Raw genomic sequence first — 25293 nt, 5'->3', positions numbered from 1 at the left:
AGCTCAAGGACGTACAGACAGACGGACAGACAAACAGCAGCCTTTGCTTTCCCCATTCCCCACTGGGAGCGTTCCCCTCCCAGCATCCTTCCCAAAAAGTTTTCCTATTCTCCCAACAAGCAGCTCCCCATGGTTCTCCTGCATTGCTCACGATCCCCTTTCAGGTACTTATTTCCTGAAATAAGATCCCCCTCATCTCCAAACTGGATAGGCTTAAGGGCTGACTCCAGCTTACCGCGGCGAGCTAAGACCCTCCACACCTTTGATCAATTCCCCGCTCGCCCACCCCGGACCCCGCTAGGATTTCTGATCTCCAGCCCCCGCTGTAAGTAGATCTGTCTAGGGGGAGGGGGGGGGGGGCAGGCAGCAGCATCTTGCAGCACCCAAGCATCTCCCTTTTGCCTTTGCAAGGAGCAGACTACCAGGTGCCACACACCCTATAACCCTGTAGCACCCCATAGGGTATCCCCCAGCCTCTATGCCTCCCACACACTATAGAAGCACAACCCTATAACCCCATCCTGCTCAAGCACAGCCACACGCTGCTCCGTCTCCATGCACGGCACATCAGGAACCAGCAAGCTGATGCAATGTCCAAATTCTCATCTCACACTAAAGACTGGCGCAGTATTCCTTTAGTGCACATCTCCCCCACGAGTCCCTCCTGATGCTTTGTGGTGTAACATGCACGGCTCATCTCAGCGGCCCCAAAGGATGCCCTGGGGATGGGGATGTAGCCCCAAGGTCCCCTCTGCCCTCCCAGCCCCTGGATGTCCCATTTGCAACCTGCACCTATGTGCTGTCAGCAGTCCCAGCAGCTAATAGCTTTTGGGATGGGAGCAAGCGTAGGTTTCCCTTTCAAAGCACACCCATTAGGGCCAGGAAAGTTGGAGGTCATGGACCCACAACCTGTTCCACCTCCTCATAGCTCTACAGCTCTCCCACACTCTCTGAATTCAATATACTTTCCACGATCTCTCTTCATGGAAAAAAAGAAGGTGCATGTTGGGCTTTGTGCCTGACCCACTGCTGTAGGTTTTTCCTATCACAGACAGCTTTTCAGAGCTGGGGCACAGCTGGAGCACAGCTGTTCCCCCATGGCCAGGCTTTAACATGCACACACAATGCACGGGCACACACACTGGTGTGCACACACGGATATCGATGCCCTCGTGCAGGCAGGCGTGCAAGGCTGTAAGTCCTGCCTCTGAGTCCTTTTGTTGCATTCCTCCCTTTTAAGCCTCCCCTCTATTTTGCATCCCACGTCCCAGCGCTGCCCTTCCCCGCTGTTTCCCCTTGGTTCCATTGGCAGCAGCTCTTGCTTCTGAATGCCAGAGGTCACTCTGACCTGCCTGTTGCCAGGCTGGATGCTGTATTAATTGCTCATCTCTCCTTTTCTCTATCTATCCCTGCCTGCCTTGTTTCCAGTCCCTTTTTTTTATGAAAAGTGGAGATAATCCTGCATTTTTATTCTCCTGGTCTGTGGCACCATCACACCTCCCTGTGTTTATTCCTCCTCTTGTTGGTCTCACTGTTTTTTTTCCTTTATATTCTTCCCCTGTTTTCTCCTTATTCCCCTTTCTCCCCATTTTGTCTATCTCTGATACATCACACAGTCCGATCCTGGACCTCCTGAACTTACTGAGGCTCCTCTTAAAATCCCAAGGCTCAGGAAGCAACCATTTGCTCTGAAATCATCCTTTCTCACCTATAAAGATCTCAGCAATACACACAGAGCACAACCAATGGGGTGGAAATGGAGCCGTTCAGAACAAACACAATCAGTGCTACCCAGAGCTCTGGAGTTGGGGTTGAAGTAACGGGGTGCTGCTTTGTTCCTAATGAGTTTTCAGTGGGATAAAGAAATAAGGAAACCCACAAAGCCTCATCTCACACCCTGAACAGGGGCTAAGAGCACGCTTTCTTGCAAGCACAGTGAGGGACTGTGGTTAGTTCAGCCCGAGTTATGAGCCCAACAGATGTAAAAAGTGAGGGAAGATGGTTTTGCTGCACAGGGAAGATGGGTGGAAAGCATTTTGGATCCTGCTCCTGTGCTTGCAGGAACAACATCGATAGGAATCAGGCAAAAAAAAAAAAAAGATCTCTGTTTTCACATGAGAAAAATGTTCCATTCTTCCCTTTTGCTGCTGCTTGGAGCAGAGGCGTCTAATTGACAAGAGCAGATGGGCTCTGCTTGGTTAAATAGGGGGGGGGAATAAATAAAAAAATGAAACTTTAGTGGAGAAAGCACCAGATTCCCTGGGACTCATACATTAAATGCTGTGAGAGATGGAGCTGCATTTGACACCATGTAAGGGAAAGTGCCAACGTGGTCTCAACACAGCCAGACTCTCCATGGAGGAAAAGGACATGGGTTTGAGCATGTTCTCCTCCTAAAATCCTGTGTATGGTCTGCTTTAAGGAGGAAAGCCAGTCTGTGGGGAAGAAATAGGGTGTAAGGAGTGGTTGGGACCCGAAAGAGGGATGGTGGTCACCTTTAGAAAGGGAAGAAGTTCGTTTTAGGGATTTAGAGCCCTCTAGAGAGATGGGGAACAGGGCAAAATGTGGGGGGAAAATGGGATGGAAAAGGAGGGGTAAGAGAGAGGGAAAGGAGAATGGAAAAGGAATGGAATGAAAACACGGGATGGAGAAAGGGGATGGGAAAGGACGGTGGAGGAAACCAGGAGGAAAGGAAAAAGCCCTCGTGTGGGGTGGCACCCAAGAGTGACAGAGGTTAAAGAATATGAGAAGAAACATGTTCCTACACCAAGATAAGCCAGGGAAATGAATCCTTATCCGTCCAAAACCAACCCTTTAAAATTCGAGCTAGAGAAGGGTCTCCTTTCAGGGAAACGGGGAATCCTTAATGCTTCCTCCCTCAGCAACTGTAATGCCAGGATGTTCCCAATCTGCTTTGAGGGATGGAAAGATTAAGAATAATAAAAAAATTGCAATAAAATATGTGTGAACGAGGGGGTAATTGTGGACAAATGCAGCATTCAAATTCATTTTTCAGCTCTTTTACACACCATTTCAATCTTATTTTCTGCTTGTTAATGAGATCTTGTTGGTTGGGGTGGGCACGGCTGCCCAGTATCGCTTGGGTAATTGCACATAATTTTCTCTCTACTAGTGATTTGCATCAGATTTTTTTTTTTTCCTAATTCTTTGCTATTTAAACCCCCTCCTCCCTTTCCCCCTCTCTCCCCCCCCCCCCCCAAATCTCACCCTCTCCTCCCCCTCTTTCTTCCCCTCCCCTTCTCCTGGCCCAGCAAGACTCATTTTGAATGCTTATTATAAGGCACAGTGTCTCCAACAAAAAAAAAAAAATAGAAAAGAAAAGAAAAGAAAGGAAAAAAAAAAAAAAAAAGGAAAAAAAAAATTGGAAAGTGAAAAAAAAGAAGAAGAAGCAGACAGAAAGGATCCATGTCACTGCAGGAAGGAGGCAGACACTGCAATGCCTGCTCCTCTCTCGCCAGCTAACATCGTGTCCTTCCCCATTGCCAGGTTTCCCCCCCCCCCCAAAAAAAAAGGCTGCAGCTGGCTCTTCTCACATTCAGATCATCTCTAATCCCACCCCAGTGGGGCTGAGACAAACATTACCCTGGGCAGTGGGAAGAGCTGGGATGGTGTCGGGAAATGCGACGCTTGGGTAGACTGAAGAGAACTTTGGGTTTAGAGTGAAAACGTGTGGTCAGAGCCCAGCTTTGTGGCTTCAAGGCTCCCTCCAGGAATGGTGATAAAGCTGAAGTTGTAAAACCCGATTCCAAGATTTGGTTGGAAACCTTTGGTTTCCAGCCACAGCTACACCGACTGCGCTGGCTCTACGGCTGTTACACTGGGAATGAACCTGCTTGTGGAGCAAAAAAAGCCACTGAAAGCCCTCCGAAAATTAAAGCAACAAATATGAGATGATGAACAAGTTTCTCTTGGCTCTCAGCATTTCTGGAGCTGTCTTAATCGCTGGGCGATCCTGTGGGTTTGCTGAAAGATTCAGAGCTCTCAGAAATAACATGTGATGGAAGCATAGGGAGCGCCTGGCTCTTAACTCTGCCTTAACACATTCTCCAGATAGACAGCAGCCATTTGCAATAAACCAACCGTCTTTTGCTTTTGGACAATCCCTCACAAGACCCCAACGTGCCACAGTGGATGGTGAGACACATTTGAAATACAGGCCCGGAGCGAAAGCCTTCTGGAAGCAGAGATTTGAGGAGGTGGAGCAGTAAACAGAAGCCTTCTGAAGACCAGAAGACATTCTAAGAGGCAGAAGAGATGTGCTAGAAGGAAAGTAGCTCAGAATACAATAAAGCACGAGAATTATTTGCCATTTAAAAAGTACCCAGGCAATCTCCCATCATCACAAAGGCTCGACCTTTCATTTTCACTTTACACTGACTCGTAAGGTACTCATCAACTCAATTTCCTCCCACTTCCCACACCTCACAGAACTACAGAATCGTTACGGTTGGAAAAGACCACTAAGATCATGTAGTCCAACCATCAGCTCATCACCACCATGCCTGCTAAACCACGTCCCTCAAAAACCATCCTGAAAGACCATCAGGGAAATGCTCAGCTGGACTTAACTGGGCTCGTACTGAGTTTACCATCACACTGATGATGATAAACATTGTGATGAACCTCACACACAGTGAGAGGTGATTCTCAGATAGCAAAGGAGATGCAGAGATGGATGCAAAATGTGATGCAGCACATGGCTAAGGATGTCCTGGTACCTGGCATTGCAGTAATTCAGTTTGATAGGTGATCCCAGACAAATGGGAAATCATCTGTGAGATGAAAATGAGTTGAAAGTATTTAAGAGGGATTTATGAAATACCCTGAGGAGATGGGGACCTCACTGTGATGTTCTCCACTGTCCAGAGCAGCTTTCTGACAATCCGTGACTGCTGCAGCCCTTGGCAGTTGTGGGGGGACACATCTGGCTGCAGCTGGCCTGCTTTGATGATTGCTTTTTGAAACACTCAGAGCAAGATCTTTCCTACAAAGGCTGTCCCAGCACAAAGTTATCCCAAATAACTGCTCGGGTTACGCTGAGGACTTCCAGGAAGGTCTGGGACAGAGAATGGCATGTGGGATCATTCTAAGTAGTGGTTTAATTGTGTGGGACTCTTTGCACAACCGAGGCAGTGTCCTTGCATCATAGAATCACTCAGGTTGGAAGAGACCACTGTAATCTAATCCAGCTGAGCAACCCATCACCACCATGCCCACTCCTAGAATCATTAAGGCTGGAAGAGACCTCTAGTCCAACCATCAACTCATCACCACCGTGATGAATTAAACCATGTCCCTCAAACATCACCGTAGGATGAGGGAGCTGAAGACCAAACCACTCAGGTCTGGAACGGAGGCACAGTGACTTCTAAACTGGGTCAACTGGATGTCCCTGCTGGGAAGCATCGTACAGATCCAGGAGCAGAGCAGGGACAAGGCACAAAGCTGTGGGCTGGAAAACAAGCAAGAAATGTGGCCATTTCCCATGTGAAGTCTGGGTAAAACTCAGCAATGTCTGCCCTTTGTGTCAGGAGGGGAGGACCGAGCGTGGGGGGAACCAAGCCTGCAGAGGCCAAACGTAATCCCCTTTTCTCTGTTGTGGGAATGGAAATGCCATGCTTCTCCTCTTGAATTTCAGCTGCCAGCACCAGGCCCGTCTGGTGGATTCTGGCTGGGACACCCAATCCCAGGGTAACTGGATAGCATGCTGAGCAAATGCTGGGAGCTCCGAGCTGGCAGCCCCCACCGCCTTGTCTAAACTGCAAAGAAATCTCCCTCCTGCTGCTGCTGAGGGATGAAACCAGAGAACTGTCTGTTTGCAGCTCAGACAAACTGCCATCATTTTAAGTTTGCTGGTTGGTTTTTTGTTGGTTTTTTTTTCCCTACTTCTTGAATTCCGTCCTTCCCTGCAGTTGGTATTTAGCCCTAGAGATGTCACAGAGAGCAGCACAGGAGGATGGGAGCGTTGAGGTTTTACCTGTAATTCAGATGAATGGCTGAACTGTGCTCATGTGAGTTGTGCAAAGCATTCTCTATCCTCTACTTACACACCTCGCCGTGTAAAAGAGGACATTTCTAACAGCTCTTGTTCAAGAGGGTAAGAGCATTTCTCACATCCCTCCACTGGGAACAGCAGAGAGCTTAGGAAAGCAGTGAGTTGGCAAGATCAGTAAACAGAAAGCAGTCGTAAAATAACCTGGGTTAGCCTCACCAGGCACAAAAGAAATAGAAGAATTTATATGCTGATATCCTGGCCCTCACATGATTAGAAGCATTAGGAAAATGGGAATCTCCCCTTCTTGGGGGTGCAAAGCTCTCTTTTCTTCAGGACTGCAAGATAATGTATCCTCTCTTTCCCATACAAAGGGCTTATTGGCTCAGGCCTCTATCTTCCCCTACCCTGAGCCTGGGGGCAGGGTAATTTGGGATAGGGATAAGCACAGAAAAAGCATTGGTATGGTCATTTCCATGAGCCTCTGATTGAGTGAGCGGGACCATAAGTAGATGATGAAGGTACGGAAATGGAAATTGCACGATGGACTTGTACACGTCTGGTGCCTGTGCAGCTTATCACGTGGATCTCACCCCCAACTTATTCTTTGGTGCTAAATTACACTTGTGAGAATAGGAATTAATCATGTGCCCTGGACTAGCTAACCTGCCTTTGAATCCCATACTGTATGCTCATCTCCCAAGCCTGGTGCTATTAGAAACCCCTTGTCAGAATGATGTCTCCTTATTTCCCTCACAAAACCACACTGTTTGTGGCAATATTCAGCCCCACACCAGTCACACGTTTTCTATCTTATGACCATCCCAAGATAGAAGTGGGATTTTTATACTGTTTCAGAGGAGCTGCAAGATTTCCCTCTTTCCACTGACACTCTATGTTTTGTTTTCACACTTGAGAAATCACAAGTTGTTGGACCTTAAAATCTATCTACCTCTGTGATGTCCCCGTTTATTGGATCCCTCTCTAAACAGTTGTAGCCTTTTCATTTCAGATGCCTACCTAATTTCTCCCAGTAGTTTCAGATTATTTTGTGCTTCCTGTCCTAAATAGTGTTACTGGCCATTCCGAAATCACAGGCGCTTCATGAGTCTCCATATCTCACAACTGACTGAGAGCAAAAGTGGAAGACATTTGGCAGCCCTCAGGACAGCAGGCACTGCATAAATACGAGTCATTGCCGTTGATGCTCAGCGTATGGTATGTGCTTTACTGCACTTAAAAGGAAACGTGCATTTGGAAAACAGATTTGTGTCGAGTAAACCAAAGACCTCTGCCTACTGAGGTAACGAAAAGTTAGAGCTTTTACCCATAACAGTGATAGAGATGGATTTGGTAGGGGGTGCATTCCCAGCTGGTGCAAATCCTGGCATCTCCACTGACTTCTGCAGGGCTCACTGGCCAAGAACAGGAGCCGCATCCTGTGACACACACACAGCCCAAGCCCTTCTCTCTGCTCTCTCCAGAACTGCTGCTGATGGAGGAATTAAAGTCCACACTGCTGAGGCTTGTTTCTCTGCTACACACAGCATGCAATGCCATGCATGCAATTGGAAGAAATAGGACAGAGCCAGGTGATAACCTTTGGAAGGCAGCTGGGACAAGGCAGGGCTCTTTGGCAGGGTAAGAAGTAAGCGAGTAACATAATTTCTGCCCTAGAAATCCTTCTGGAGCACTGAGAAGGCAAACACCAATGCTCTAGGTCCTGACGTCCGCAGTGTGATGTCCTGAATGTGGTAACTAACAGGATGCAAATGCTCTGGCAGTACAGTGCTGAGCTCAGGATCGGGATACTGCCGGTAAACAAATTAACTAATTGCTTTAACTAGGCCGCCTCCAAGAGCTCGTGACAATAACAATAACTCCCTTGTTAACTATAATTCATTGTGATAGCCTGAAGCCTGCCCTGCTCTCAGAGGATCTGGACCAGCCAAATGTTCTCAGCCAAAGAAAGAGAATGGAAGCGGGTCACATACCTGTGGAGAGAGGCCATTGCTAACAGGATTCATGTGGTTGGCAGGAGCTGCAGCATTCATGAAGCTGTCTGAGTAGCTGGAGAAGCTGTGTCGGGCCCCATAGGCAGAGCTGGAGTCAGCTGCAGCAGCAGCAGCAAGCCCTCCCTGATGCATGGTGGATGGTGGCAAGGGCTGGGGTCTGTGCACGGTGCTGCCTCCATCTGCAAAGAGGTGGTGATAAAATCACAGGATGGCTTGGGTTGGAAGGGACCCTAAATCCCATCTGGTTCCAACCCCCTGCTGTGGGCAGGGTTGCCACCTACTAGGCCAGGTTGCCCAGGGCCATATCCAGCTTGGCCCATGTTGTTTGCTTTGGACTGATGGAATCTTCACCTCAAAGCTGAGCGGAACAGATGTGAGACACACTGGTGTAGCAGAAAGGACCATGGGACAGTGAGCAGAGCAGATCCACCTGCTCTCCAGAGGAAAAAGCGAAGTTTCCATTGATGTGAGCCAAAAGCTGGTTTTCACAACAAAGGAAAACCACCTACCTGTTACAGAGGTCTAAGAGGAATGTCACAAATCAGAAATGACTGACAGGATGTTGTAGGGCAAAGGAGAGAAGGAATGGTCAATAGGATGTTGTAAGGCAAAGGAGAGAAGGAATGGACAATAGGATGTTGTAAGGCAAAGGAGAGAAGGAATGGACAATAGGATGATGTAGTGCAAACTAGAGAAGGAATAGCCAGCAGGGTGGTGTAAGGCAAAGCAGAGAAGGAATGGTCAATGGGATGATGGAGGGCAAACCAAGGAAAGAATGGCCAACAGGGTGATGTAGGGCAAGAGGAGAGGAGCAGAGCGGGCAAATGAATGCTTACCTTGGGAAATGGTGGTGGTTGGGTAGGTGGAGTCTGGCAGCTGGTATGGGGGCAGAGTTGGCATTCCTGTGGGTGGGAAGCCCCCCGGCAGCAGATGGTTGAATGCTGCGAGTTGGTTTGCACCCGCCTGTTTGCGCCATCTCGCTCGTCGGTTGCTGAACCACACCTGGGACAGGGATAGAAAAGATGATGTGTGACTGGCCAAAAATAAACTTGAGTTGGATGATGTCTTGATAACGCATCCAAAGGCGATCTGAGATACTGCACTGGCCAAAGATAGGTTCAAGTTTGCGGCCTGGCATTGACTTTCAGGGTATTTGTCCCCATTCTTTACTCTCCTTTCTCTCAAATTACAACAGTACCACTGCCCTGTCTCCTGGGTAAAGATACAGGCATTTAATATTGTGAAAGATATCATTAAGAGCACGGGAGGGTTCTATCAGCAGCAGGGTGAGAAGAAGAGGAATAATTCAGCTTGTGTATTCCGAGTCAGTCCATACCAAATAGATGCATTGCTACCACCTGGCCATTCTGCCTCGTTATCTGACAACTATGTGAATTATGCTGAAGGATTAAGTACCATAATAGCAACATGGCTGCACTGTTAGGAGGGATAAATAGACAGATTAGCATCATGGTTTCTATGTTAGACAAGCTAAATAGATACAACCAGACCGGAGGGAATACAAGGTTTTCTTAGCTCCTCTGTACTGCAGCAAATCACTGTTGTCTGTATGCTAAGACATGCTCTCCTTGCAAGAGGCATTGCAGTGTGCTCTAGCATTGTACTGCAGCCAATTTAAATCTCTATGCATTAAAACAGATGCAGTATTAATGCATGTGCGAAGCTGGGCTCGTGTTTCCTACAGTGCTAGTTTACCTGTAAGACAAGAGGGGAGATTTTTCCAAATTCATGTCTGCACTGATGTGTTTTATCATGGGCAATCTCCCTTCTGGAGAGTGGGAAGTGCTTCTCAGGCTGTCTCTTGGGTTTGGTTTACTTTATTTAATCAGAGAGGCTCTCAGGACCGATCCCTGTTTGGGGTTCAGAAGTATGCGGATAAGCTTTCAAGCCAGATGAGAATGCAGCTGCTGGACTTTGTGAGGCCTAAAGGGCTAGGAAACACGATTAAATTTCACAGCAACATGAAAAAAATGGAGCAAAAATCAAGAGTGTAAAGCATTCGGGGGAAAAAAATCCTCCATCAGGCTTCCAAGCTGCTCAACGTGAGGTCAGAAGCTGGGGTTACAAGGGGCTGAGGCACTGCCATCCAAACTGTCCCCACGTCTTGCGAACCAAAACAAAACTCTCTCCCTCAAATAAAATGGAATCTGAGTCCAAGGCTCCCTTCCCTCTTTGGAGCAGCTCTCTGAAATGCATGCAGTGCTGATGTCAGGTCCTTGGCACCCAACGTGCCTCTTTACAGACCTGTCCCTACTGCGCTGCCTGGAGCGGCGTAACCTCCCAGCACCTTCCAAAAGCGTGACAGAAATAGGTCAGCACACATCCGATCTGCATTGATCCACAGAGTCCATGCAGGTCGGAATCTCTGTGTTCATTTTTGGCACCAGAAATCGCTAGCAAAATCTAGGACAGAGTTAAGGAGAGAGAAATGAATGAGCATCAAGGCCTGTGGCGCTTTCGAGTTCTTTTTATCCAGTCCAACCCATGACACAGTTTCTAGGAGCAGGGAGCTGCACAAATAAACAACCTTTTGTTTGCACGGTCATAAGAGGTGGATGGTCCTGCCCTTTTCCCTCACACACAGGTATGTGTTAATTCCTGCTCGTTAAGGATGCGCTGCTTGGCTAATCCTCTCCTCTTCCACACTTCAGGCCATTGGAATTGGAAGGGACCCTCAAGGCCATCTGGGCCAACTCCATTGCGATAGAATGGATAGAATGGATTGTGATTGAACACACACAGCTCCATCAGTGCTCAGAGCCCCTCCAGCCTGACCTTCACCATCTCTCTGGGCAACCTCAGTGCCTCACTACCCTCAGTGTAGTCCAGGAATGTCAAAACTTTGGGGATATTTGGGCCATGTTCCATTACATCACATGAAGTTAATGCTGTCTGTGCACTAGCACACCTATTCACACAAAGTTAAAATGCAAAGATGTGTACAGCTTCTCTTATTTTGCTTCTCCAAAGCAAAGGGCGTGCAGTTGATTTGCTTCCTATTTATTTCATATTTATTTTATTGTGAAGGGAGATGATTGAGCAGATCCTTTTACAACACATGGGCCAGGGTTCATCCTTGGGATGCCCTTAAGCTTACAATGCACATGGGCTTGGGAAGGAAGGAAAGCTATTTTCATGGCTTTGGACTACACCTAGAGAAAAAATTGGTTCCTAATTATGCTACAAGCTCCTCCCGTGACCTTGGAAAACTTTGTCTGTCCAATTTGAAGTCAGTAGAAACATTCAAGAAGGGTTGGTCCTTATGCATCAGGTCATCACTTTTAAAGTGAGGATAAACCCCATGAATCCTAGAACCATTTAGGTTGGAAAGACTGCTAAGATCATCCAGTCCAACCATCAGCCCATTTTTCTCATGTTTTAGTTTATTTCAGCAGTCAACCACCTAAGACAGGGGCTGTAATTAACTCCTAGAATGCAGCATACCCAGCCAGGTGATAACTCTGTCTCAGCTGGAGCATCTCAGCAAATAATAAAGAATAATGATAGTAAACACGCATGCAGGCAAATGAGATTCATAACTACACGCCGAAGTGCAGCGCTTCCCAGTAGAGCCTGGATTCTCCAGCCACAAATACACTGAAACCTTCCACAAAGAAATTGATAGGATTTATCTTCCCGTGCAGAGGAAGGGACATTTCATGGCCCAAACAGGTTGATTCTGCCCCTTATTTATAACCCCCAGAAAAAAGGCAGATACATTCCAGCTAATGACGTTAGCAATTCTTTCCCTTCCCCCGCCTTAAAGGTGGCTCAGGCCTTTATGCTTATAAATCATTTTATTGGTAGTTAAAATACAGAGGCTAGAGCATCTAACTGTAACGCGAGGCGCACTTCAAAGGGAACCTGCTTTCATTGCACAACAGTTAAGGTTTTATCAGCCACTAAAGATTCCCCCTGCCAGAGGATCCTGTTACACCATGGTAAGCCTGGGGTGAAGGCTGTGGCTGCTAAAAGCAGACTGGTGGGAAGGAGCTGAGGAAGAGGAAGAAGTTTTGGCACTCCTGGAACAAAACTGCACGGCCAAAGTTTTGTGCTGGGACAAACGCATTGAAATGAGCAAGGACACCCACAGCCCCATCCGTGCTCAGAGACCCTCCAGCCTGACCCTGGCTGCCTGCACACCTCTCTGGGCAGCCTGTGCCAGTGCCTCGCTGTCCTTAAAAACTTCTTCCTGTGAGAACTCTGTGACAGGAGCAGAACTGCTCATTGCACCATGGGCTACACTTGCACAGCAAGCGAGGATGCTGCTCTGAGGCCCGTGATCACACCTCTTTACTGCAGGGTATCTCCTCCAGCATCCCCTACACAGATGGCAGAGGAAGGCACAGCGAAGCTAAGAAACCTCTCCAATCCCTCACTGTCAGCTGATTTTGGAAGAGCCCATCCTCCCCACCAACCTGGGTCTGGGGCAAAGGTTAGCACTGGTTCTTATTTAACCCAAATGCCAGCCCTTCTGAGATGTCCCAGGCACTTGTTCTCAAGCAGAGAACAGCAGAGAAGGGTTGCAGAGACAGCTGCCTGCCAGGATGGGGCTGGACTGAATTATCCCCGCAGCCACCGAGATATGGGTCAGCTCCCACAATTTGTCAGACAAGGAGAGGAAAGGAAGGTCAAAAAGAGCCTCCTGTGGGAAAGAAAGCCTGTTGTTTCCTTGCTCGGCCTAATCAGGATTTGATGTTGGAGAAAGATGGATGGGATAAATGAGCTCATAAATGGAAACAGGGATGGAAAAGCCAAGGCGTGCCTTTGCTCTGCAGCAGGATGGAAGAGATGCAGCGTATGTTGCAGAAACCAGGTGGCAAAGAATCTCAAAACCCAGGCAGACAAATTCCACCAAAATCAGATGAGGTCCCTCCGCAGGTTACATGGAGGCTTTGCAGATATGGCTTTCCTCCAGACCAGGAGAGAGCCTCGCCTGGTCCACACCAGTCCTGAGCATCAGGGACACACGAGCATCATTGAGGCAGCTGAGATAATTCCTTACAGAACAGAGGGGATACGGGCCCACAACAAGGCACAGATTTTAGACACACAGGTTTTATCCATGCATGCAGGGACACAGCTGTATCTAGTGACACTTTGGTTCAGTGCCCAAAATGCTGAGCCTCTGTCACTGGTGGGTGATACAGTTAAGACAAGGTTAGTGGAGCAGAACAAATGATTCTTCACAAATGAGATTATCCAATGAATTTAGCCCATATTTCTCCTGGCGCTTCCCTGCTCCTGAAGGCATTGGCTATTTGTAACATTCTTCTGAAGACTTTGAACCATTTCTGGCACGTGGATTTATTATTATCATTTCGCAAACCACTTTTGATGAAAAGCAACCATCTTTGGCAGTAAGATGTTTGATTACGGCTTCACATCTCCAAACCCAACCCTCCGCACCAACACAGCTTCACACCACACAGTTTCAAAGCCAGAACCATTTTGGTCCACCTTCCTTGGGCTGGAAATTTGGCAATAAAGGTTCTTCTCATGCAACCTCTCGGAGGCACTGTTTGTTTTTCACACAATGGGACAGACACTGCGCTGCTATAAATCAGCACGACTGCACCCGCTCCCATTGAACACACAGCGATCCACAGACGTCTCATCTGAGGAGCTGGGACCCAGTTCATTGCTTTGGCCTCTGGGCCCTCTTTCCTTTGTAAAAAAAGCAAATCGTTGCCACATTGTTGAGGCAATCCCTTGTTCAGCTCGAACCAAAGCAGACCAGGGAACGCAGCACAAAACAAGCTCCTGCCAAATGGTGCAGCTCGTCCTCAAGTTTGCATTCATTCCTGTTGATTCCCAGCCGTGTTTTGCTAGAAGGACTATGGGATTAGGTTTATCATCTTCATCTCCAGTAAATTTCATACTTAATGAAATAGTGCTGACTCTCTCCAGCAAGATGCCCTCAGGCTTACACAGCTGGGAACTTTGTCCCTCGTCAGTGGGACATTTCTATTTCCAAGGGTGCTGCTTACTGTAATTCTACTACGAATACCAAAAGTGCTGATGGTTTTCTAAGCAAACCTTTAGATACAGGCAGAGGACGTGCTTGCAATTTCAAATGCTCACCTCTGGCTTTTGCAAAATTTAGGTGAAAAAAGACCTGCCACTGCTGTTTGGATCTCTGAAAATCTACTTTACCATTTGTCTTTGTATTTGTGATAAGATTGAGGGCTTATTTGGAGCATATTGGCTGGGGTAAGCGTGCTCCTGGCTGCTCTTTTTTAAGTGCTTTTCTGTTTCTTAATTCTGGATGGGGAGATGTGAAAGAAGAGCAGCAATGCTGGGACATCAAGCACTGCCTCCCTAAGCGAGTGGGAAGAGATGCTACGAGATCATAACCAATCTCCACCCGATTAGAAGCATCCCTCTGCAGCATTAGGCACTGAACAGCCAGACACTACTCTGCACCTCAGCTGCATCCAGCCTTGCAGGCTTTACCTTGCAAAGTCCCTTATTCGAGCTGGATCAGCACACTGCCCTGGCTCTGACCTTGCTGGGAGCTTGGCACTGCACTGCTGTCCCTCACCATGCCCAGGCACCACTGTGGTTCTCACGGCCTGGCTGCACAGTGCCAGGGGCTGCTCTCTGCCCAGCTGGATGCTCCGGTGTGCGAGGGCACGGCTGGCTCTGTGCCCTGGAAAATGAGCTTGCCAAGCTCAGCTCTGCCAAGGAGAGCCCCCGCTCCCAGCTCCGCAGCACTGCACCAGTGCCAAAACCACGGGGCAGCTGTTGTGTCATAACCCCCTCGCAGCTCTCTTCAAGAAGTGTAAATGAGTGGGACCCTCAGGAAGAAAGAAAACATTCTCAGCTGACCTTTAAGGGTGGAGGATTGCTTCAAAAGAGCCTGTTTGGACACATCTCAAAGGGTTTGGGAAGCAAAACACCAGGCAAACAGCATCAGGCTCCCACCGCTTTGCATGACTCCAGCTCATGCTCAGAGCTTGGAGAGCTGCCTGTCACCACCCCATCCCTCCATCCATCACCTCTGCCTTCAGAAAGCAAAGCACGGACCTCTGACCACAGCTGGTGCGAGAGCACCCCTCTAGCACAGAGCAAAGACGTTTGAGAAGCTGTTGGGAAATCACACAACCACAGAAAGGTTGGGTTGGACGGGACCTTAAAGCCCATCCAGTTCCAACCACCTGCTGTGGGCTGGGTGCCCCCCACCAGCTCACACTGCCCAGGACCCTATGCAACCTGACCTTGGGCACCTTCAGGGATGGGGCACCCACAGCTCTCTGGGTAACCTGGAAAACAGACTGCAGGAAGCTGCTACAAAACAAGGGAACAGTGGTTTGCAGCTCCTCCGATCCTGAGAACAGAACGGCTTCGTGCAAAATCTTGAGCAAAATGGAATGGAATTTTTTTTCTGGTGCTCCATTTGGCATGTCGGAGCCATCGCAGCATGATCTGGAGTATGGCTGTTTGTTTACTACTGTTTGAAAGTGTGTCATAAAATACAGATGATGTGAGTAGCCTAGAAATGCAACGAGGTTTCAGAGACAGAATTGCTCTGAGCCTTTTTATTAAATGAAACATCCATTTACTCCCAGGCAGAAATCACAATGGGATCCATCATAAAAATGATCAATAAAGCATTGGGTTGCGACTCCTGCTCTCTCGTTTAATTTTGTTATTGAAATAACTGTTTCTCAGTGCATGGAATTTCCTGGGGGTTAACAACAGACATCAACATGGCTACAAATCCACCCCTCCTGATTTAATTCTGGGCACTGGCACAGGTTACCCGGAGAGGTGGTGATGCCCCATCCTTGCAGACACCCGAGGTCAGGCTGGATGGGGCTGTGAGCACTGATGGAGCCGTGGGTGTCCCTGTGCACTGCAGGGGGGTTGGATCTGACAGCCTTCAGGGTCCCTTCCAACTCAAACTATGATTCTATGACTCCATCTTTCTAGGATTAACAGAGCTGGTGGAATGCATGCCTGTCCCCAGCTTCTGTGGTGTCACCACCTGAATCACTCAGAGGTGATGCTGAGAAGCAAAACCATCTATTTTTGGGGGGGAAGGGAGGAGATGATTTTGCGTAGGTTTCTGGGAAAGGATTTTGAGATCATCCTTTGGAACCCATCACGTCTGACTCACCACAGCACCAGGGCGAAGGGAAAGGGGCTGTTTGTGCGGGAACCCATGCGCCGAGGTCTCCATTTCCAACATACAAACTTCTGAATGGCTCTGGATTGTGGGGCTGATCGGGGGACATCCATTCTTTTTGTTGATGTTGCTCAAACACCAAAGTGAAATAAGCACCCGCTGTTTGTTTATAACTTGCTTTAAAAGCACAACAGTGTTTGGGCAAACAGACCCAACAAATGGGATCAACTCCGAGAGGGATTAGGTTCACCTCTGTAGAGCCATGACTGATGTACCCGGTGTCTCCTTGGGCACTGTCACCTTGAGAAATTATTTCCACACCTGGGTAAGGATTTCTGACAAAACTGTTCTCCCACTATAAAAATGCTGTACTGACAAAGCCGAGACTATGAGAAAAGGGCTGTTCTCAAAATTGTCCCTTCTCTAGAAATACCAGGGAGAAAAGTTTCAAGATTATCAGAGAATCCCATTAAGGTTGGTTCGGTTTCTCTTCCATGTAAAACATTGTCATCGCCAGTTATATAATTGCAAAAAAACAGTGTAAAACCCCAAAATACACTGCAGATCAAACCCAAAGCTTCCATTAAATTCACTAAGTGAATTGCTTAGCTGTTAGGCTTAATTTTAAAAAGCCATGAACGCTTGGCATTCGGCAGCTTGTTTGCTGGTAGGATGAAAACAGGAGCTTGCAGATGGGCAGGAATTCCTTCAGCGCTGGGCAATTAGTGTGGGCACATGAGTCAAGGCATCGCCTTGCACGAAAACAAGTGGGAATTTCCACTGGTGGCCTCGTTTGGCACCAATCTGGAACCGAAATCCTGCTCTAGCGGAAATCCACGGCGGCGTTGTCCCTGTCTACATCAAATTTGGGATTAACCTTTGAATGGCTCGGACCCTACGGCGTGTTGTAGCTTGAGAGCTGGAATCCCACATCCCAGCCACACAGACACTGCACTGACCCTGCTGAAGCATTGCTCACCCTGCCGTGATCTTCCTAGCAGATGAGAAACCGGAGCTTGGGAGCGCTCCCCCTCCACCTCCTCTTGTTGTTCAGCTTGGGAATTTTATTAGCTGTCAACGTGTCAAACTTCCACTTAGCTGGACAGCTGCATGACCAGCCGGACTCTAAGGTCTGCCAATAAAGTTTAACAGAGCTATCAGCTTTTCACGTGGAGGAGATTACACTACAGGAGCACTCAGGTATCAGAGAGACTGAGTGAGAGCTGGGCAAGCTCGTCTTTCATATGGTAAAGGAAGAGAAAGAAGCGAGGAGAAGCATGGACGAGCCTGCTTATTTTTGTCCAGTGCTGATGTAACAATTAGCTCAATGGGACGCTGTGCAGAAGTTGTGCCCATACACAGTACAGTTAGAAAGCCTGACGGCAGCTGTAGAACTGTGTTTCATAGAGGGTTTGAAAAGACCTCCAAGATCATCTATTCTGAATGTATTTTTCATTTACCCTCCTCCCGTGTTAACACAAAATGCTCCTGGGGACAAAGTCTGTCCCTTAACGCCCAGAACTCCTCATCTCAGCTGGTCCTACCATCGTTACAGCTCCCTCAAACCCAAAGTGCAATTTCTTAACCTTAAAACCTCTTCCCAAACAGGGCTAAGAGTACAAGGTGGTGGAAGATTTCCCTGCTGGATATATGTGTGTGTGTGTGGCTTTTCTTCCCCCCACAAGAACTTGATTGACTAATGTTTGTAGGTCCCGAGAGCCAGTAAAAGATCTGCTCTGATATCCAGAAAATTTTACAAGGGGCGGCAGGCTTAAAAGTGGTGGGAAGAAGCTGAGCCTGCCAGGATGTCGGAATGAGAAAGCCATCAGGAATGTGCCTCAGAGAACAGCTGCTACTAGAGCCCTGGCAGGAACCTCCACGCGAGCTGCCTGGGAGCAAGCAGGGGGATTCAGAGATCACAGCTTGAAACAAGGGAAAGGTTCCCCTTATTTATTTATTTAGCTTTCCCTTTCTCTGCTTTCGCCTCCCTCCCTTCTCCCAGCCTTGTCACGGTGAGGTCAGAACCGATTGGAAGAAAGAGAACCTGCTGCTGGCTTTTGCACTCCCTGGTACTTTTGGGGCTTTCCCCTTCCTCTCCATCACAGCTCGTGCAATGCAGATTTCGTGTGCTTCATTAAGAGATATTCCCTTAAAAAAAAAAATCCCGTGTCAATCTATGCAAGGAATTCTTAGAAGCAGAATATGCAAAACAAAAATGGGGGAAATGACATAGTACAACCTCTGGTGGCTTAGCCCCTAAGTTAGCCACTTTTCCCAGGCTCCATCTATCTACAGTCCTGTATGTCTAGCAAATTATCACTACTCCTGCTGAAAACTCAGATAAGGTTTTTTTTGGCTGGAGTCAGTTCACGAGATTTCTTTTTTGCTGGCTCTATCAAGCAGACCCTGGATGCTGGATTTCCCCTCTCAAGGGGAAGCTGGAAGGCGAGAAAGCAGCTGCCACAGTGCTGTTGGGAATAGCTTTTAACCCACGAATGTCCCAGGTGTGCACAGGAGGGCAAACATCCCTGTCCAGACAGCGTGGGGCGAGCTTGTGGCAATCACACGAAGCTCATCATGCTGAGATCCACAGGACAAAAATAAAAGGCTGTTCTGTGTTGGAGGGGCTGGCTAACAGGCCTTGCCACAAGCCCGCTGTGCTCCTTCTCTCCTCGCCTGGCTCTGCCTGCATGCACACAGCTCAGTGCTGAGCCTGAAACCCAACCGCACGGCCACGCAGAGCTCGGACTGCTGGGGTCTCCATTTCACTTCTCTAACCCAGCACAATCCCCATTCCCTCCCCCTTCCCTTCCCTTTCCCCAAGGGACCCTATTATACCCCCCGATCTGTTCACACTCCTGATCCCTCTGCGTGTTTGCACACACTGCTGACCCAGCCTTTATCTGGAAGACATAAGGGTCTCTGTGTGGAGTTCCCACAAGGGCTATTAATCGTGTAGATGTCAGAGTCCCCCGGCCCCAAACCCTCCCTTCCTGCTCCTCCCCTCTTCTTCCCTCCCCCCCCCTCCCTTTTTGTCCTCTCTGGAGATCGGGGTGGAAAAAAGAAAGTCTGATGAAAATTCACACACGCATCTTGCAAACTTTGCAGAATATGATCTGCTCCCCTGGGCAAGGTTGGTCAATGGCACGATTTCTCCTCCAGCACCAAATACAAACACACACATGCTGCTTCCTCCGAGGAATTTCCTCACACAGCAAACAGAGAGCTAAGCGCCTTGCCAAGAAGGGAAACGTTTGGCTCCTCATCCCAACCTGGATGGAAATCCTGCAGCTGGTACCTCTGCAAGAAGCCAAACCCAAATGGCATAACTGCAAACCCATGGGAACGCAGGAATGCACACAACTGGATTTTAGCCTCAGATTCTCATGTTTGAGGCTCCAGAGAAGAGGTCCATCCAAATTTCCACCTTCCATCCCCAATGCTACTGTCTCTCTCCCCAAGGGAAACAAGAAGCTGTGCCGTCAGACTCATCCTAGGGTTCTGGTTCCTACCTGGACACGGGCCTCGGTGAGCTTGGTTCTCTGTGCCAGCTCCTCCCGGGTGTAGATATCTGGGTAGTGAGTCCTCTCAAAGGCCTTCTCCAGCTCCTCCAGCTGCTCTGCAGTGAAAGTGGTCCGGCTGCGGCGCTGCTTCCTCTTCAAAGGCAGGTCTGGTTCGGATTCGACATCGGAGCCTTCATCCAGCCTGTTCCCTGGGTGGGCAAGAAGGGGGGAATGATGCTTAATGAGAGACAGGGCTGTAGGGCACACCTCAGTGCTGCAGCGATGGTGTCCACCGAAACAAATGCTCTGCCTACATACGACACATCTACCAGTTTTCCACCACTGCCACTACTTTCTCCCATTATCTTTCCCCATACTGTTAAGAGCCAATCTATCAAAACCAGAACCGTTTGCACAAAGGGATGATGCCCAGCCCACGGTGAAAGAGCTTCCTGTTGTTGACTTATGCTACCTCGAGTGATTTCCATTTTTGGTTTGAAGGGACTGTGTTTAAGTGTTGTACATTTTACACTGAAAATACGTAAAATCTGAAAGATAAGAACATAAAGATTTTCAATATATGATGGCTTGGCTTCTGCTGTCTGATTTCCTCCTGTGTTTTGGTGAAGTGCTAGCCCTTGAGATTTCAATTTTTTAAAGCACCTTGAGAGGGAAAAGAGAGTTATTAGGAATTTTTTCCAGCTGGGAAAAACATTGCCATCTCTGCTTCATCTCTGGGTTGAGCTGCCCAATCCACAGAGTTCTTCTTCTCTTACTTTGCAGATTTCAGCAGTCATTTTGCACAGTCAGACTCTCAGAGCGTGAAAATAGCATCGAAGTCCTTCACCAAGGTCTAACTGATCACCTCCTTCCTCTCCCCTGCCTTGCTCTGGACCTTTGCCTTTCCCTTCTTGAGCCCCAGCTCCCCTCAATCTCTTTGCTTTTCTCTCTCCCTCACAGTAGAGCTGAAATAAGCAAAACTCATTCTGTTCTTTTTTCTTCCTATTTGGCTTAGAAATGAAGCAGAAGGCACAGATTTTCACCCAAATTCCACTCAGACCCACTGGGTTTTGGATGGAACGCACTGGCAACAGCATTACCAATGTCTCCAGCATTTGCTGGAGCAAAGCTTGGATTTCAAAGCTGTGCCCCCGAGGATCCAACTGAACTTTTTGTTCAGTTCCTGTGCTACCATCACCCGAAATCTGCCTTCTTCTTTTCAGAGCTGGGAATGGCAGCTGTGCCTCCCCAACAGCTGCTCTGCTTGGAGGAGTAGGAGGCAAACATCCCACCGGAGCTCACTTGTTTGTGCTGAGAAGATCACAAAATGCCATTGCGTTCTGCTTGCTGCGGGACAAAAATGCTTTTATGTCTCGAGGACACAACGTTAGAGCTGAGCTAACTCCACTTGTGTTCATTAACCAGCTTTCTGATCGCATCCGTGATCAGGAAAAGTCTGGAATCTCAAATGGTGTGAGAGGAACATCTGTACTTGAGAACAGCAGCCCTGCACATCTGCACCCCAGATGATTTGGGGCAGGTAGGAGCACATCTGGAGCTTGGAGAACTGCATTGTGCCAAAGCACATCTGGAAAACTGCAGCACACGGCAGAGTTCTGCACATTGATCACATGAGTCACTGGCTATTGTTGGTTTAATTAGGATTCTTTCTTGATAATCGATACAAAAAAAGGACAGAGCTGTGTTTTGGCTCAGAATGTGACAGGGTCAGTGAGAGAGAAGGAAAATGCATTGTGAGCTGTGCTATGTACAACAGTTCATTGCTTTCTTGATGCAGCTGCTTACACAGCATACAGCAAGGCTGGGATCCAGCATCTCCCCAGGTGAGGAAAGTCCACATCCCTGATTCACTCTAAGGATTTGAGAAAGGAAAACAATTGTCACCAGTAACAATCTGTCCTATTCACAGCAGCACCGGTGACCGCTCTGGCCATCACCCTGGCTACAGGGCCAGAAAGAGAGAAAGCCCAAACTTGCCACATAAATTGATGTAACACTCTCTATCCGTGAGACTGCGAGCAGCCCCCAGCTGGCATTATCTCCATTTCACAGCCGTGGCAGGGATGGAGGAAGTCACCCACCTACGGTCACCCCATGAGTCAGGAGCAAAGCTGGGAAAAGAAGCCGCAGCTCCTCGTGCCAAGTCCAAGGCTCCAGCAGCCCGACTACAAAGACAAAACCAAGAGAGCAAGAAAAATCCCAGGGCACGCCTGGAACCAGCTGGTCTCAGTACGATGCAGCTGCTGCTGTCAGCCACAGATTCACTAAATAATACAGAAAGTCGTTTGGCTGAAATAGACTGCAATATGAGCCTGTTATTAGAGCATCCCCTGATAACAGGGACTGTCCCTTACCTGCCTAACGCACGACTCGAGGATCAAACAGGTCTTTTCCACTCCTAAACGTGCTGGACAAACCGTTGCCATAATCTCCATGAAGTTTCTGTGCAATCAGAAGCTTCCCAGAGCTGCAGGAGTAACTCAAGGAAACCTCCCTTCCCAAGCAAATCCAGGGGATCCATCCAAAACCTGAGTGCTTCATTTCTTGCTCCACATCTCCATGTGAAACACAGACACACTGCACTCCAAACAGCACAAGCAGAGGGAGAAACTCAGTTTGCAGCCTCTAGAACAATGGGGTATTGTGGGAGCACATGTTGGCAGAGTTTGACACTTGCTCAGCACAGGCAGCAACGTGCACACTGTCAATAGAATGGTGGAGAGGTACCTGGCAGCAGCTTCCTACTGATCACTAATGATGCTGGAGGATGGGAAGCAGCTAGCTGCCTGCTCACAGCTCCCCCTGCTATCCTACTGGCTGAGAAAGAAGGGAGAGGTGAAGAGATGGGAAAACTTCAGAAAGGAAAATGAAGAGAAAAATGCGTAGGTTGCAGGATGAACTGATCCATAATGGCTCTTCTCCATTGAAAGAAGTGTGGCCAGAGCCTGCAGGTGTCCCTACTGACATAGGACAGGTGAAATATACACACCTGGGCTTGTCTTGGGCCCATTCTGGCAGGAGGAGATGTGTAAATTATGGCCCACAAACTCAACATTCCTGAGAAACGCTGCTGGTTCAGGTTGGAGTACAATTAGCAGAGCACTCTGGAGGGGTTTGAAAGGAACACAAGTCGACTGAGGCTGGAGGAGAGGAGTAAGGAAAAGCCTCCATAATTACAGGCTGGATTTGTCCTCCCTCTTCAGCTTTCCCATCCTCCTCCCTTCTCCACTCCAGCTCCATTCACTGCTTCTGGGCTCCTCTTAGCCCCAGAGTTAAATTAATCAACAGGATTAGGTCGAATCGGCCGCGAGAAGACCCTCCAGGCTCAGACTGAGCCCTTGATGCCCTACAAGGACCTGCTGCCTCGTCCTGAAGCACCTTGGTGCCGTCTGGAAGGATTGGCAGGCAGGACCAGACATGAAAACGCATTCATTAAAGTGGGGATTGGATTTTGTTGGAGGGGAGAGGGAAACCACATGCGCTCTCCTTCAGTATTTCTCATCTCTTTGTCACCCTCTCTCTCCCATTTCCTCTCTCTTTCTCTCTCGCTTCCAGCTGCACCATCCTAAAAATTAAATGTTGGAGAGGAGAGGTGAAGAAGGGAACGGTGCTGTGGATGGCTGAGCTGTAACTGCGCTGTTTGTGCTGCAAATGGCTTCAGCAAACCCACCCAGGCACTGCTGGAGCAGCAGTGATGCTCCAAAAAAGCGGGGCTGGAGGTGACAGCTGGGAAGCTGAAGGTGCCCCAGGGGAAATTGGGTTGGATGGCACAAGAATGAAGGCAAATCTCACTTTGGTGGTATCCCAGAGATCTGAATATCCCCTCATTAGAGCACTATGCCAGGTCCCCCCTTGCTCACAAAGCTCTCCATCCACCAAAGGAGCCTTTCTTGGTTCCCCAACAATGAAATACGTGCATGTTTTTCTAGTTCTGTATATACCTGAGTTTCAGGTCAGGCAGTTTTATGATGGACGACAATAAAGAGGCTCTCAATAGCCTCGGAAGGGGCAGCTTCACCTGCAACATAATGCTTTTGCTTGACTTAATAAACAGAGCCACATTATCATGAGGCAAAAAGGAGCTACCCATCTCACAGATGGAAATCTCTCTTGATTTCTGTGAGGGCATGAAATAATAAATCAAGGAAAAGATCTGCATGTATTCACTGCATCCACAACGTTATTCTGTTCTTTCCTGTTCTGTTCTCAAGCACCCACAGTATATTTAGCAGGTTGAGGCTGTAACTGGCCATAGGCCAGATCTGTGATGCTGCTGTTTCCATGCTCTTTTTTCACCACCTGCTTGTGCAACTAGCCTGTGTGCCATGCCAGGACCGACAGAAGGTGTGCTTCAGCCCAGCACATCCATAGCAGAGCTTCTGGATAGAGCAAGGTTAGATGAGGATGTAGCAGAGGGCTCTGCTACTGTCCTCTAGCACATATAGGAGCAGGGAGGTAGGAGTGCACACCTCCCAGAAGCAAGCTAGCATCCCAGGTGGGATAACAAGGGTCAGTAGGAAGCAGCCATTTATTCAGGGCATGGCTCCTGTGCTAGATCTGCAGCCAACAGCTTCAGGAGCAAGAGCTGAAACTCTGCCTGTCTTCTTAGCATCTGCCTTTCCCTCTGGCAGAAAGCAAACAAAACCCATCAAAATGCAAACAAGCCTATGGAAAGCCTGAGAGAAGGAGAGAGACAGTGGCAGCATCACAGGAACAGAACTGTATTGCCTTGATTTTTCTTTCTGACGTGAAAACAGGAAAAGTCTTTTCTCTCTCTCCTTGGAAGATGATAAAGTCTTGAGTTCACAATGAGGAAGAGATGTGTATTTGTTTGCAGAATAACCCCGCTCACCTCCAAGCCCATCCAACAGCAGGTGGGACTGCAAAGAGGGGACAGAGGTGTTTCAAATTCATCTCTCACCCCTCTGCCCCTGTCCGAGCACATTCCCAGACACACACAAAACCAATCAGCGACACAGCACATACAATAAAGCTTGGGTTTCCCCCTCCCTCCCCTTTCCAACCTGCAAACTCCCCATTCTCCAGCATTTGCTCGTGCCTGTGCAGCTGTATTACAGTTTAACATAGTTTAGAGGGCTGTGGTGTGGAGCAGAGGCAGAAAACGAATCACATAATAGTTGATATGCGTTTTAATCAAGTAATTCGGCCCAAGCAGAATGATAGTGCCTGTTGGTGGGGTGCCCTTGAATACCAAACAGACTGGGTAGCAGGTCTAGGAAAATGAAAAAGTCATTTACAGCTCAGCTGGGGACTGCGGTGTTCAGCAAAGCATTAGCGTGGGGACCTCAGGAGATAAAGGTTTGGGTGTTTTTTTTATATGTGTTTTTTTTATTCAGGCACTGAACTGGCTAGCTGTAACCAAACCTCAGATGGAGGTGATGCCCGTTATGGGCTTTACAACTTGGAATTAATACTCACAATGAAGATGATGCACTTGCAGAGGGATACAGGCAGAGAGAGTTTCTGCCTAGGGGGGAATATGGAAAGATGGGTGTCAAAGACAGAGGTCTTCCCTCATCACGTTACGAGTCCTTCTGAATAAGGTTCTCCTTTTGTGGAAGGAGAAGC

At 48.3% G+C, this 25293-nt stretch overlaps 1 protein-coding gene across 4 annotated transcripts in view; it reads right to left on the bottom strand.

Annotated features, from left to right (window-relative positions):
- The window catches only part of PAX7 (paired box 7), an 89462-nt gene that overhangs the window by 25660 nt on the left and 38509 nt on the right, over nucleotides 1–25293 (bottom strand). For all 4 annotated transcript variants that reach the window (XM_052691797.1, XM_052691799.1, XM_052691798.1 and 1 more), the window contains exons 6-8: nucleotides 19693–19892; nucleotides 8865–9030; nucleotides 8008–8207 (exon numbers count right to left, since the gene is read on the bottom strand). In XM_052691797.1, coding sequence (XP_052547757.1) covers nucleotides 8008–8207; nucleotides 8865–9030; nucleotides 19693–19892 — 566 coding nt within the window. The remainder of the gene's footprint in view (nucleotides 1–8007; nucleotides 8208–8864; nucleotides 9031–19692; nucleotides 19893–25293) is intronic.

The sequence above is a fragment of the Tympanuchus pallidicinctus genome, unplaced genomic scaffold (assembly GCF_026119805.1).
Source record: "Tympanuchus pallidicinctus isolate F22 unplaced genomic scaffold, pur_lepc_1.0 scaffold29, whole genome shotgun sequence".
In the NCBI taxonomy this organism is placed as follows: Eukaryota; Metazoa; Chordata; class Aves; order Galliformes; family Phasianidae; genus Tympanuchus; species Tympanuchus pallidicinctus.
The sequence above is the reverse complement of the archived record's forward strand: the minus strand, read 5'-3'. Positions and strand labels throughout refer to the sequence as shown.